We start from the raw sequence: 15,738 nt of genomic DNA on the forward strand, positions 1-15,738 counted from the left end.
GCATTCACCTGATATAAATCTGCTTTCTTAACATACAATTCCTCCCTCCATGCTGCCAAACAAGGTTTCTCAGAAATATAATGTGAAAATGATATAGGTATAATGTAAAACCAAAACCACCCTTGCTCCTACACCAATTCCAAATTGGAAAAAAACTTTCAACCCCCTGAAAGCTTAAACTCAAATCAATAGATCCAAACAGGAATCTACCCTCTTTCAATAAATCTACTATATATGTGACAACAAAATATTCCCCATATACTTTCTACAAAATCATAAATCCAGTGTCTCTGTGATTTAAATCCAATAATATAAAGTCCAGTGTCTCAATAACGAAAAAATATATAAAATTAAAAAATAAAGATAAAAATAAAAATAAAATAAAAAGAAATGAAAAAATGTCTATTTCTTGCTGTGTTGATTGTTGTGAAGAACCTCAAAGAAAAAGAAACTCACAATAGTGCATTACCATAATACCACAAAAAAAAAAAATAAAAAAAAATAAAATAATATATAATAAAATTTATGAATATATATATATATATATATATATATAAAACACATGCACACACAAATGTGTATCAAACAATTGTGCAACCTTTAAGTGAAAAATTATATATTTAACACTTGTGAGAACCTTCCAAAAGAGAAAGGTAATAAAACACTTGTGCTCATAAATAATAAAATCATGAAGTGATCTACTAAGTGAGATTCCTCCCCACACGTGACACTTCTAGTGAGTAAGGCCAATATACCCTTACCAACAGTAGATGAAACTCACGCCTTTTGTATATATATATAACTGGAAATCCTCCAAAGAAGCTTTATCCTCCTCTCCTCCTTCGCTTCCTGTTAGGATGATCTTACCATGCCTTCCACATCCATAGGTTTATAAAATATAACGTACCTCCATGTATGTTTCAAGTTTTAATGAATCCACTTGTATAAGGAGTTGAAAACATAGGCATATAAATAGTATAATCAATTTTGGACAAGCCCCACTGAGTGGGGATTACCAGGCAGTTCCCACAGTTCCCATGCAGTCCACTCTCAAGTGTCCAGTGATTCCTCAACAAAGATGGCCGCTGCGACACTTCCGGTTCCTGCTCCTTGCGTATGACGTCACTTCCTCTTGACGCGTTTCGTCACATCCGGGACTTAGTCATAAGAGAGATCTTCTACTCTTCCTACCAGTCCATCCCCCACAGTTACTACCTTTTGTACCACTAGCTCCTCCCTCCTAGATTGTAAGCTCTGAGGAGCAGGGCCCTCCTATCCCTCTTGTATTAAACTGTAATGTTGCTGTATTGTCTCTCGTTATATTGTAAAGCGCTGAGCAAACTGTTGGCGCCATATAAATCCTGTATAATATTATTAATAATAATAATAATAATAATAATAATATCAATGAGATATGAAATGTGGAAAGAAGGCATTGATAATGGGAGAGGAGATGGAACAGGTAATGGGAGGAGTGGACAAGTTGGGCTTAGCTGGAGACCTCAAGCCTGGCTGATGATGTATCAATAGTCAGAAGAACCTGGAATGGACTCTCCCACTGAGGCTTCAGAGATTTGGTAAGATAATAGACCCCATCCTAGTCTCTGGTACTGAGGCAGTGTTGGTCATGTATTACCTCAGGATCCAGAAATGAAGAAAATGCTTGGAAACACAACTCAGTTGGTGAATCATGAAAATGCATTGCATGTTCAGTAAAAGCTCCATAAAAAAGATAAAGATGAGAATCATGAGGGAAGCTGTTCAGTTATTGATGCTTATCTTAAAAAAAATGATCAAAGATAAAATATTCAAATCCCTTCTTGTTGTGTTTTGATGGACATAAGCACTAAACTCAGTTCATCCAATCATTACATTCCAGTTTGCACAGATTTTAGTTTCTTTTAAAGTAGCATTTTATCTTTTCCCTTCTTCTCTAGCTTGTGGGATGACATTGGGGATGTGAAACTAACTTGTGACACCTGAAACTTCTTTAATATCCCTTTTATTCCAGAATTTAATCAATGCAGAAATTTGTGAATCCTCCGATGATAGATTAGACCAGCATTAACTGAAAAAGTTTTGTCACATTGAGAGCATTAAAATGGCTTCTCTCCAGTGTGAATCCTCTGGTGTGCGATAAGATGTGACTTCACTGTAAAAGCTTTATCACATTCAGAACACTGATATGACCTCTCTCCAGTGTGAATCCTCTGGTGTCTGATAAGATGTGACTTCACTGTAAAAGCTTTATCACATTCAGAACACTGATATGGCTTCTCTCCAGTGTGAATCCTCTGGTGTCTGATAAGATGTGACTTCACTGTAAAAGCTTTATCACATTCAGAACACTGATATGACTTCTCTCCAGTGTGACTCCTCTGGTGTGTGAGAAGATTTGACTTCAGAGTAAAAGCTTTCTCACATTCAGAACACTGATATGGCTTCTCTCCAGTGTGAACAATCTGGTGTGTGATAAGATTTGACTTCACTGTAAAAGCTTTATCACATTCAGAACACTGATATGACTTCTCTCCAGTGTGAATCATTTGGTGTGTGATAAGACTTGACTTCTGTGTAAAAGCTTTATCACATTCAGAACACTGATATGACTTCTCTCCAGTGTGATTCCTCTGGTGTGTGATAAGATGTGACTTCACTGTAAAAGCTTTATCACATTCAGAACACTGATATGACTTCTCTCCAGTGTGAATCCTCTGGTGTGTGATAAGGTCTGACTTCTGAGTAAAAGCTTTATCACATTCAGAACACTGATATGGCTTTTCTCCAGTGTGAATCCTCTGGTGTGTGATAAGATATGACTTCAGAGTAAAAGCTTTATCACATTCAGAACACTGATATGGCTTCTCTCCAGTGTGAACAATCTGGTGTCTGATAAGATGTGACTTCTGTGTAAAAGCTTTATCACATTCAGAACACTGATATGGCTTTTCTCCAGTGTGAATCCTCTGGTGTGTGATAAGATATGACTTCAGAGTAAAAGCTTTATCACATTCAGAACACTGATATGGCTTCTCTCCAGTGTGAACAATCTGGTGTCTGATAAGATGTGACTTCCGTGTAAAAGCTTTATCACATTCAGAACAATGATATGACTTCTCTCCAGTGTGAACTCTTTGGTGTACTATAAGCTCACTCTTGCTTATAAACGTTTTGCCACATTCAGAACAATGATATGGCTTCTCTCCCTTGCAAGCCTTCTGGTGTGTGATAAATTTTCTCTCCATTGTAAAATCTCCAAACAAGTAGTTTGAAATGACTCCTCTTATGTATACTTAGTTGGAATTTATTGTAAAGCCATTGTCACTTCCAGAACACTGAAATTACTTTTCTCCTGCTGGATCAATGTGGAAGAGGATCCAAACCATGACTTTTAGAACACAGATATGACTTGTACCCCTTATGAATCCTCCAGTGAACTGCAGTAAAGACTTTCAGTCAATTAAGACACCCACGTGTTTTATTTTCCATGTGACTCAGCTGTATTCATGAAGACCAACATGTCCTAAAACTTGGTTCATCAATCTACCTGTAGAGAAAGAAAAAAGAATTCTATATAAAGGGCTACATAAAGTTGCTTTCTATTTTTAATGCTCATTACTAAATATATCTTATGAATAGAAAGAATATGTACAGCATTATCTACAGTATTTTTTTTAATCAAATAGATTTTATTAATAAAGTTTCTAAGTGCGCACAGTATTCCCAACATTCAGCCCAGACAATGGAGTCATACATTCTCACGTATAGGCAGTTGTGGCACTGTTACAGATCATACAGAACAATAACTTGCTTTGTCTATGGTGTCACTTTTACCTTTTATAAACAAATGAACATAGAAAAGAAGAAACAGCCTAGAACAATTCAGCTGTACACGGCAAGTAACTCCCCCCAGTACATACATAGATAGCTGACACCGATCAATGAGGCCCGTGTCTACAGGATCATACCCCAAGTATGGGTCTCCAATGTAGTTGGTCTCAGAGACTCCGCTCTCTCCTGGCTCTCCTATCTATCACAGCGCTCCTTCAGTGTTACCTATAACACTACCACCTCCCCCTCACTCCCTCTCTCTGTTGGGGTTTCTCAAGGTACTGTCCTCGGACCCCTCCTCTTCTCCATCTACACCTCCTCCCTTGGCCAATTGATAAACTCCCACGGCTTCAACTACCATCTCTATGCTGATGACACACAAATCTATCTCTCTACCCCCCACCTCACCCCCTCAGTCTCCAATCGCATCACCAGCCTACTAAGTGACATATCGGACTGGATGTCATTCAACTTCCTCAAACTCAACTTTTCCAAAACTGAGCTTCTAGTATTCCCCCCAACCCGTGCCCCCCCCCCATCCCGACTTCTCCATCAAGATCAACAACACTTTTATTATTATTATACAGTATTTATATAGCGCCAACACTTTGCTGAGCGCTGTACATTATAATGGGAGACAGTACACGGTGGATGAGTCTGGCTGCAGAATTCAGGATAGACTGAAGTGGGGATAGCCTGTGTTGGGGTAGGCCGGTGAGGAGGGAGTTACAGTAGTCAAGTCGTGATATAATAAGGGAGTGAATGAGTTGCTTTGTAGTTTCTGGAGTTAGGAACGTGCGTATTTTGGAGATGTTACAGAGGTGGAGTCTGTATGAATTTGTCAGCGATTGGACCTGGGGCTGGAAAGACAGATTGGAGTCTAGAATGACACCTAATACTCTGGCTTGCGGGGTGGGACTGATGGTGATGTTGTTGGTCGTGATGAAGAGGTCAGGGGGGGCACGGGCTGGGGGGAAAACTAGGAGCTCGGTTTTGGCAAGGTTTAATTTGAGGAATTGGAGTCTGATATGTCCAGTCTGATATGTCGTTCAGAAGGCTAGTGATTCGGGCGGAGACTGAAGGGGTGAAATGGGGAGTAGAGAGATATATTTGAGTGTCATCGTCATAGAGATGGTAGTTGAAGCCGTGGGAATGTATTAGTTACCCAAGGGAGGAGGTGTAGATTGAGAAGAGAAGGGTCCCAAGGACAGAACCTTGGGGGACCCCCAACAGAGAGGGGAAGGTGGCAGCATTATAGGTAACACTGAGGGAACGTTGTGATAGATAGGAAGAGAGCCAGGAGAGAGCGGAGTCTCTGAGGCCAAAAAAGTATAGTTTTTTGAGCAGGAGGGGGTGGTTGACTGTGTCGAAAGCTGCAGAGAGGTTAAGGAGTAGTAGTGGGAAGACAGCCCTGCGGGAGCGAATGACAGAACAGAGCATTGTGTTGAGGGGGAGGCAGCGGCCGGGGTGGAGCCTGACTATGACGGCACGGGAGAGCGCGCAGTAAGCACTCTCCGTTAGCCTTCCCTGGTTTATCCTCCCCAGGAGTCTCCGATAGAGAGACCAGCTGCATCAAGGGTGAGCGGTGATTCACCCGACTGGAGACGGTGCGTGGTGCCCGTGTCCCTGGAGACGGTCGGCTTCCTGGACCTGAGAGAGAGAGATCTGGCAGAGAGTTGGGAGAGGAACGCCTCGGGGCTCTCCTCTGACGTTCAGTGGAGGAGGAGTGGAGTCTCCGGAGAGACGGTCGGGCTGTCAGTCAGATAAGCCTAGGAGCTAGGAGCCAGGAGAAAGCCGGCTTCGGAGGGGGAGTGAGATTGTCAGGGAGATAATACTGAGACGGATGAGGCAGTGGAGCGGCACCGACACGTGGGCAGCCGCAGAGAAGCCTTGGGAGATCCGGGTGTGGGAGAGCTTGTCTGACATACAAACGAGTAGGAGAAGTGGAGGAGGTAAATCAACACACTCCTGTCACATTACATCATCTCCACCCTGTCTTCCTAAGACCTCAAAATCTCCCTGCTGCCATATCACTCCTGCATCATACTATTCCTATTGCCTGACACCACTGTTATAATAAGGCTAACCTCCTAAACTTCTATATCTTTCCCAATCTATAATCTAATATATATCAGTACATCGCCTCCAAAATAAGGATGTATCGGATGAGAAAGATAAGTGACTTGAGCCATATTGGACCCACAGGAATCCCCCTAAGAACTTATGAGAAAAGAGGACTGCTTCTGGAGTGATATCCCAACGTGAAGGGTGAGTGAGGACCGTGGGCCTTCCTGCAGGTCTTATTCTATATTATATATTGGACCTACACAGTGGAGCCTTATATACATTGATTCCTCGTATTAGACTTTCAGATGACTATGGTAAGACTTTGCATTGATTATAAAATCTGAAAATAAAAGAGGGGATTCCTAGGGTGGGTCTGAAGATCGGGAGGAGTAGGTGTCCAGGAGAGCAAGCAACAAGAGTAAAGGCTTTAAAAATAAAATGAAAGGTAAAAACATCAAAGGGAGTGGGCCTAAGAACTCACAAACTGGTACGATCAAGAAGTATGTGTCACAAGGAAATGTTACCCCAGAAAGATCTCAGGCAATAAATGAAAAAAGTGAATTGGAAATAAGTCTGGATAATAGCCCGAGACTCTCCCTGGGCCCGGTATATAGTAGCCAACAATTAATGGAAAGCCAGGATCTGAGAGATTGTGAAAGAGATATGCAAATACCTAATAAAAAAGAAATGGCGGAGATGTTTAAAGGCTTGGAAAAATCACTGAAGCATGAAATGGGGATGATTCGGGAAGAAATGGGACAATTGTTAACTAGAGTGGAAGAAATGGAGGAAAAAGTGCAAAATTATACCCAAACCATCCCAAAATTAGAAAAAAGGCTATTAGAAGATAGAAAAGAACAAAGGAGATTGCTCTATAAGATGGAAGAACAAGAAAATAGAGAAAGGAGAAATAATCTCAGAGTAAGAGGAGTCCCAGAACTATCACAGAGGGAAGATATAAAAGACTTAAAAGAGTTAGTTGGCAAGATTTTGAACTCCATAATGGACAAAGTGGATGAGGAGATGTTTAAATTGGACGGAGTATACAGGATTGGAAAGTATCAACAAGACAAAGGGATAGAAAAACCAAGAGATATAATTGTTAAATTCCATAACTACGGAGATAGAGAAGAGATATGGAAAAAGATTAAAGGAAAAACAAATATTATATACGGAGAGAAAATTATTCAAATTTTTGCAGACTTAACACCAGAGACTCTGAGAAGGAAGAGATCATTGAAACCCCTATTAGAAGTGATGAAAAATCATAATGTGAAATACAGATGGGGCCGCGATACAAGTTTAATCGGGTGGAGGGATGGAATTACAGCTATCTTAAAAGTTCCGGAAGATTTGGAAGACTTCTGTGATAAACTGGGACTGCAGAGACAAGTGATACCGGGTTGGGAAGTGGAAGAGGGAGAGTTGGACACGGGTAGATGGCAGTTGGTTAAAAGAGGAAATAGAGAGACAATAGATAAGGAGACATTGGGGAGGAGGGGGGGAAGGTGAGCGGTTATAGTCGGAGTCGAACCCCTGTAGTGGGATCAAAGGTGGAACATGATCCATAGGCAAAGGAGGCCTAGGAGGGGGAGGAGGTTGGGGAGGGGGGAGGGGAAGGGGGAGGGGAAAGGGGAGGGATATGGCGAGGGAGGGGGAGAAGGATGGTATAGGGGGAAATTTTTAAAAATACTCTGCATAGTGAGGAGATGTATACAAGACATATGGAAGATATAAAGTTTATAACCTACAATGTAAAGGGGTTGAACAGTCCTGGGAAGAGATTTAAGCTATTTAAGGAGTTGCAACATAGAGAAGCTTCGGTAGTTTTTTTACAGGAGACGCATTTTGAGATTAAGTCAAATATTAAATTAATCACTAGAAACTATCCAACATGGTTTTATGCAGATTCCCCAATTAAGAGAGCTAAGGGGGTGGCAATTGGGTTTGCTAAAAATGTAAGGTGGGAGGTAGAGGACAGAGTGACGGATCCTGAGGGGAGATTTTTGTTTTTGAAAGGTAGGTTGCAGGAAATAGAGTGTACAATAGCGAATATATACTGCCCAAATAAGAGACCTGAAATATACCTGAAAGGGATACTAAGAAAGCTGATGGATTTTAAAAAGGGAAGATTGATAGTGGCGGGAGATCTGAACTTATGTTTAGACCCACAGATGGATACAACCTCTCGTGTGCAACGAGAGGGAGGTAGGTCTATGAAAATCTTAAAGAAGGAGATACATGAGGGCCAACTAGTGGACATATGGAGAATAATGCATGGAAAGGAAAGAGACTATACCTTCTTCTCTAATGCACACGAGACTTACTCGAGATTGGATTATATAATGGTAGATCATCAACTTATTGAGAGGGTGGATAAAGTAGAAATAGAGACAATGACTATCTCAGACCATGCCCCAGTTATAATGAAGGTAAGATGGGGGAGGCAGTTGACAAGGGGGGTAGGATGGAGGTTAAATGAGGCCCTTTTATTAGATCAAGAGATCGATCAGCAGATCAGAAAAGAGATGGAAAGATACTTTCAAGAGAATGAAACAGGGGATGTATCAGTGGCCACTGTCTGGGAATCCCATAAGGTATATATTAGGGGTATATTGATCGCGCTAGGGACAAAAAAAAAAAAGGAAAGGAGTAAGAAACTGACAGGGCTCTTAAAAGAAATATACGACCTGGAACAGATCCATAAAAATAGAATAACAAGTGAGATAAGGCAGAAGGTATTAGGAAAGAAGAAGGAGTTGGAGATATTAATGGAAGAAGAAAGGAGGAGAGTACTTAATAAAGTAGCAGTAGAGAGGTATAGATGGGGAGATCGACCAGGAAAACACTTAATGAGAACCCTGAGAAAAAAGAAAAATAGAAATTATATAGAAAAAATAAGAAGCCCCAAGGGAGAAATGGCTCACTCTACTAAAGAGATTGGGAAGGTATTCAAGGAATATTATAGCAAGCTGTATAATATTAATTCCCAGAATTTAGCAAATAATAGTGAAAATAAAAACAGAGAAAAAAGAAGGACATATTTAAAAAATGCAGGACTACCAAAGATAGATGAAGATCTATTGAAATCCCTGGAGTCGGAAATTACACAGGAGGAAATAAAGATAGCGTTGAAAGATACTAAGGTGGGGAAAAGCCCTGGCCCAGATGGATATACCATAAGGTATTATAAAAAATATAGTGAACTGTTAATACCTAAATTGAAGGAGTATATGAATGCCCTGGGTGGGGAAATGGAGATTAGACAGGAATCCCTACAAGCCCATATAACACTTATACATAAGGAAGGGAAGGATGCTACTCAATGCTCTAGTTATAGGCCAATTGCACTCCTAAATATAGATACAAAACTATATGCAAAGGTCTTAGCAAATAGGATGAAAGACTTGATGCCGGAATGGATTCAGGGAGATCAGGTTGGTTTTGTATCAGGGAGAGAGGGTAGGGACAACGGAATCAGAACTCTGTTGCTGATCCAGAAAGCTAAAAAAGGGAAAACCCCAGCAGTGGTGCTCTCGATTGATGCCGAAAAAGCTTTTGATAGAGTAAACTGGAGCTTTATGATGGATACCCTAGAGATCATGGGAGTAGGTGGTAGAATGAGGGAGTGGATAGGAAAGTTGTATAAAATGCCATCCGCGGTTATTTTGGTAAATGGTGAAAAGTCTGAGCCCATTGGGATGTCAAACGGGACAAGACAGGGATGCCCACTGTCCCCATTGTTGTATGTATTATCATTGGAACCCTTGTTGGAAACAATTAGGAAGAATGTAGATATAAAGGGAATACAAATAGGGGAAACTGAACATAAAGTGGCAGCTTTTGCAGATGACCTGCTGTTTTATGTGGGAAATCCTAGGATAACACTCCCGAACTTAATAAGAAGTTTAAAAGAGTATGGGGAAATATCAAACTTAAAAATCAACCTGACAAAAACTGAGATCTTAAACGTAAATCTTCCAAATGGTGAGAAAGAAAAGATACAAAGAGAATTTCCTTTTATATGGAGAGATACAGAGATAAAATATTTAGGGGTTAAACTTACTGCTTCATATACAAAATTGTATAAATTAAATTATATTGCTCTTCTAAATGAGATCAAAGAGGAACTGAGGATAATGGGAAGAGGAACTCCCTCTTGGTTAGGACGAATAAATCTGATAAAAATGATAATTGTACCCAAAGTCTTGTATAAATTTCAGATGATCCCAATAAGTCTCCCAGAGGCCTTTTTTAAAGAAATTAAAAAGATGATAACAAAATTTATATGGAAAAATAAAAAACCTAGAATATCTTATGACCTGATGAGTAGAGGTAAAGAGAGAGGGGGTTTGGGAGTGCCATATTTTAAGAGATACTATAACGCTGTAGTTTTAACAAGAATTTATGACTGGACACACAATAAAAAGGGAAAAAGGTGGGTTAAGATAGAGAACGAACTGAGTGGAGTTGACCTGAGTAGAAGCATATGGGCACCAATACAATATAGAGGTTTAAAAAATACCACGAGTGTATATACACTGAATGTTCTAAAGGTTTGGGATAATTTACATAAACGTATGAAGTGGGATTTTAATTCACAATTAATGTCACTAAGAAATATGGAATATTTTCCACCAGGTATAGAGGGGATTATGGGAAAATGGATTAAAAAGGAAGACATTCAATTAAGGGATATTATGGATGGACAAAAATTAAAAACAATAAAAGATTTAAAGAAAGGTGGAGGGGAACTTTTTATTAAGATCGATGAGTGGAAATACCACCAATTAAAACACTTTGTTGAGAGCCTTCCGAAACCTATGAGAGGGAGAAAGGATTGGAATTTATTTGAGAAGTTGTTGGAATCACGGGGAGAGGGGAAACGGGGCACGGCAAAAATATATAAAATTCTCACTGAATTAGTCACAGAGGTAAAACCAATGTATATAGAAAAATGGGAAAAGGACTTGGGGACAGAGATAGATGAGGATAAACAGAGGAAAATATATAGACTCACACATGAAAATATCAGCATGAGAGAAGTGGAGGTAAACTATAAAAGTTTGGTAAGATGGCACATCACACCAAAGGTAGAACATAAAATGGGTATAGAGAGAACACAAGAGTGTTGGCGTGGGTGTGGAGGGATTGGTACGTGGTTTCATATTTGGTGGGAATGCCCAAGGATTCAAAGTTTTTGGGAGAAAATGGTCAACTTAATAGAGAAAATCTCAGGGATAAAGATAGGATTAGATCCAGAAGTGTGTCTGTTACATAAGACAGATATACCAGTGAATAAATACAAGGATTCCGGTATATGGTACTATGTAAATGCAGCAAAGGGGTTGATACCTAGATTCTGGCATAGTTTAGAGGTTCCGAGAGAAAGGGACTGGTTTGAGAGAGTAAAGCAGATTAGTAAAATGGAGAAACTATACTATATCCAAGAGGGTAAGATGGAGATATATAAAAGGAGATGGGAGAAATGGGAAGATTTTGTACTTCAAACGAATATATATGAAGCAGTAGAAATGAGAAGAGAAGAGGGGTAGGATACGCTTGCTTTAGACAGAAAGTAGGGAAGAACGCAGAGTGGGGGGGTTGTTTGGGGGGGAGGAGGAAGGGGGTAATGTTTTTAAGAAGGGAAAAATAAAGGATAAGAAGGAATTGTGTATTTATTATGAAAAAGATGAAAGTGTAATGTTATCTTTATGAAAAATTAATAAATATTTAAATAAAAAAAAAAAAAAAGGAGTAGTAGTGGCCATTGGCTTTGGAGGCTAGCAGATCATTGGTGAGTTTGAGTAGGGCGGTTTCAGTGGAGTGTAGGGGACGGAAGCCAGATTGTAGGGGATCAAGAAGGTTGTTGTCGGTGAGGTGGGAACTCCGGTGATTATAGACTAAGCGTTCAAGGAGTTGGGATGTAAATGGCAGCAGGAAGATGGGTCTTAGGTTGTTTAGGTCAGAGGGATCCAGGGAGGGTTTTTAAAGTATGGGAGTGATGTGCGCATTCTTCAGAGGGGAGGGCAATGTGCCAGTAGAGAGGGAAAGATTAAAGATGTGGGTGAGGGAGCGTAGGATGGAGGAGGAGGGTGATTGTAGGAGTTGTGTAGGGACAGGGTCAAGGGGGCAGGTGGTAAGGTGAGCTTCAGAGAAGAGCTTAGTGATTATCAGTCCCACCCCTCACGCCAGGGTACTAGGTGTCATCTTAGACTCCAATCTGTCCTTTCAGCCCCAGGTCCAATCACTGACAAACTCATGTAGACTCCACCTCCGCAACATCTCCAAGATATGCTCGTTCCTAACCTCGAAAACCACTAAGCAACTCATTCACTCCCTTATTATATCACAACTTGACTATTGTAACTCCCTCCTCACTGGCCGACCTCATCGCAGACTATCCCCACTCCAGTTCATCATGAATGTTGCTGCCAGACTCATTCACCTTATTAACCATTCTGTATCAGCCACCTCTCTGCCAATCCTTCCACTGGCCTCCACTCAGTGTCCTCCACCCCTCTCTGCCAATCCCTTCACTGGCTTCCAATTACCCAGCGGATTAAATTGAAAACACTAACACTGAAGTATAAAGCCGTTCATAACACTGCCCTCAACTACATCACCGACCTTGTCTCTAAATACCACCCAAACCGTACTCTCCACTCCTCGCAAGACCTCCTACTCTCTAGCTCCCTTGTCTCCTCCTCCCATGCTCATCTCCAGGATTTCCCACGGGCTTCACCCATCCTCTGGAACTCCCTACCCCAAGCTATCAGGCTATGAGCCTCCTCTGCTCACTTTTAGGCGCACTCTGAAAACTCATCTCTTCAGGGAAGCCTACCCCGACCCCAGCTAACTACTGGAATCCCCTACTCCCCCAACCACTCCATCCCCCACAGCTAATTACCTCTTGTACCACTATCCCCTCTCTCCTAGATTGTAAGCACCAAGGAGCAGGGCCCTCTAATCCCTCTTGTACTGAACTGTATTGTTACTGTACTGTCTCCCTCCATAAAGTAAAGAGACCAAGAGGCACACCCGAGGAATATTGAACACCAACATTATAATACTGGTCATATTGTTCCACTTTTTGAATAATTTTGGACATCTCCAAAACATGTGTATCAAATCCCCGACATCAACACTACAAATGGGGTATTAAGGGGAAATCCCTCCTGTCCTAGCTGAACAATTGAGCTGGAGTCCTGAATGATCTATGCAAAAGAAATGACTGAGTTTCTGTGAAAAGGACAGAGAGATGAGAGGTATGGAGGTCACAATCACCTCCCACCACTCTCTCTTAGAGTCAAAAGACTGGAATAAATATGAGAGATCATGCCTTTCCCACTGGTGTCATCTGAAGTCCATTAACAAGTGTGAGAGTGATGTGAAATCTGTATCTGATGGAAGTAGCAACCGATGGATGGGATCTAATGTGTTTACTAAGTCCCACCTGGTAAGATGTTGAAGTTGGGCAGCTATAATATAAAGTCTAACATTTGGTATTGCTAGGCCTCCTTGGTCTTCACCATACTGTAGAGTAGTGAGTGTGGTTCTAGCTGACGGCTTCTTCTAAATGAGTTCCCCAAACTGGGAGTCTATACTGGAGAACCACTTACGAGGTGTCCACATGGGAGAATTGTGGAGTATACAGTTGAAACTCGAAAAATTAGAATATGGTGCAAAATTTCATTTATTTCAGTGCAGCAACTGAAAAGGTGAAACGAATATATGAGATAGACTCAATCCATGCAAAGCAAGATAGTTCAAGCCGTGATTTGTCATCATTGTGATGATTATGGCTTACAGCTCATGAAAACCCCAAATCCACAATCTCATATAATGAGAATTTTGTGAAAAGGTGGAATATTCTCGGCTCAAAGTGTCCCACTCTAATCAGATAATTAAGCCATAACACCTGCAAAGGGTTCCTGAGCCTTTAAATGGTCTCTCAGTCTGGTTCTGTAGGAATCACAATCATGGGAAAGACACCATCACTGACACCCTCCATAAGGAGGGAAAGCCTCAAAAAGGTAATTGCAGAAGAAGTTGGATGTTCCCAAAGTGCCGTATCAAAGCACATTAATAAAAAGTTATGTGGAAGGGAAAAGTGTGGAAGAAAAAGGTGCACAAGCAGCAGGGATGACCGCAGCCTGGAGAGGATTGTCAGGAAAAGGCCAATCAAAAGTGTTCGGGACTTTCACAAGGAGTGGACTGAGGCTAGAGTCAGTGCATCAAGAGCCACCACACACAGACGGATCCTGGACATGAACTTCAAATGTCGTATTCCTCTTGTCAAGCCACTCCTGAACAACAAACAATGACAGAAGCGTCTTACCTGGGCTAAAGAAAAACAGACCTGGTCTATTGATCAGTGGTCCAAAGTCCTCTTTTCTGATGAGAGCAACTTTTGCATCTCATTTTGAAACCAAGGACCCCGAGTATGGAGGAAGAATGGAGAGGCCCAAGGACCCCGAGTATGGAGGAAGAATGGAGAGGCCCAAGGACCCCGAGTATGGACGAAGAATGGAAAGGCACAAGGACCCCGTGTATGTAGGAAGAATGGAGAGGCCCAAGGATCCGAGTATGGAGAAAGAATGGAGAGGCCCAAGGACCCCGAGTATGGAGGAAGAATGGAGAGGCCCAAGGACCCAGAGTATGGAGGAAGAATGGAGAGGCCCAAGGACCCCGAGTATGGAGAAAGAATGGAGAGGCCCAAGGACCCCGAGTATGGAGGAAGAATGGAGAGGCCCAAGGACCCCGAGTATGGAGGAAGAATGGAGAGGCCCAAGGACCCCGAGTATGGAGGAAGAATGGAGAGGCCCAAGGACCCCGAGTATAGAGGAAGAATGGAGAGGCCCAAGGACCCAAAGTATGGAGGAAGAATGGAGAGGCACAAGGACCCCGAGTATGGAGGAAGAATGGAGAGGCCCAAGGACCCAGAGTATAGAGGAAGAATGGAGAGGCCCAAGGACCCCGAGTATGGAGGAAGAATGGAGAGGCCCAAGGACCCCGAGTATGGAGGAAGAATGGAGAGGCCCAAGGACCCCGAATATGGAGGAAGAATGGAGAGGCCCAAGGACCCCGAGTATGGAGGAAGAATGGAGAGGCCCAAGGACCCCGTGTATGGAGGAAGAATGGAGAGGCCCAAGGACCCCGAGTATGGAGGAAGAATGGAGAGGCCCAAGAACCCAGAGTATGGGGGAATAATGGAGAGGCACAAGGACCCCGAGTATGGAGGAAGAATGGAGAGGCACAAGGACCCCGAGTATGGAGGAAGAATGGAGAGGCCCAAGGACCCCGAGTATAGAGGAATAATGGAGAGGCCCAAGGACCCCGAGTATGGAGGAAGAATGGAGAGGCCCAAGGACCCAGAGTATGGAGGAAGAATGGAGAGGCCCAAGGACCCAGAGTATGGAGGAAGAATGGAGAGGCCCAAGGACCCCGAGTATGGAGGAAGAATGGAGAGGCCCAAGGACCCCGATTATGGAGGAAGAATGGAGAGGCCCAAGGACCCCGATTATGGAGGAAGAATGGAGAGGCCCAAGGACCCCGAGTATGGAGGAAGAATGGAGAGGCCCAAGGACCCCGAGTATGGAGGAAGAATGGAGAGGCCCAAGGACCCCGAGTATGGAGGAAGAATGGAGAGGCCCAAGGACCCCGAGTATGGAGGAAGAATGGAGAGGCCCAAGGACCCCGAGTATGGAGGAAGAATGGAGAGGCCCAAGGACCCCGAGCATGGAAGAAGAATGGAGAGGCCCAAGGACCCCGAGTATGGAGGAAGAATGGAGAGGCCCGAGGACCCCGAGCATGGAGGAAGAATGGAGAAGCGCAAGG

General features: G+C 42.4%; 2 protein-coding genes across 3 annotated transcripts in view; one reads left to right on the forward strand and one right to left on the reverse strand.

The window, feature by feature from the left end:
• The window catches only part of LOC149449065 (uncharacterized), a 74,054-nt gene extending 70,772 nt beyond the window's left edge, over positions 1–3,282 (reverse strand). The window contains exon 1 of the mRNA XM_089693852.1: positions 2,191–3,282. Within this exon, the coding sequence (XP_089549978.1) occupies positions 2,191–3,245 (1,055 nt within the window). The 5' untranslated portion in view covers positions 3,246–3,282. The remainder of the gene's footprint in view (positions 1–2,190) is intronic.
• Positions 1–15,738, forward strand: part of LOC149449066 (endogenous murine leukemia virus Env polyprotein from Emv-2 locus-like) — a 190,881-nt gene that overhangs the window by 30,298 nt on the left and 144,845 nt on the right. The window lies entirely within an intron of this gene.

The sequence above is a fragment of the Staurois parvus genome, unplaced genomic scaffold, assembly GCF_062004578.1.
Source record: "Staurois parvus isolate SC_StPar_1 unplaced genomic scaffold, SC_StPar_1.0 ptg000638l, whole genome shotgun sequence".
NCBI classification, from domain to species: Eukaryota; Metazoa; Chordata; class Amphibia; order Anura; family Ranidae; genus Staurois; species Staurois parvus.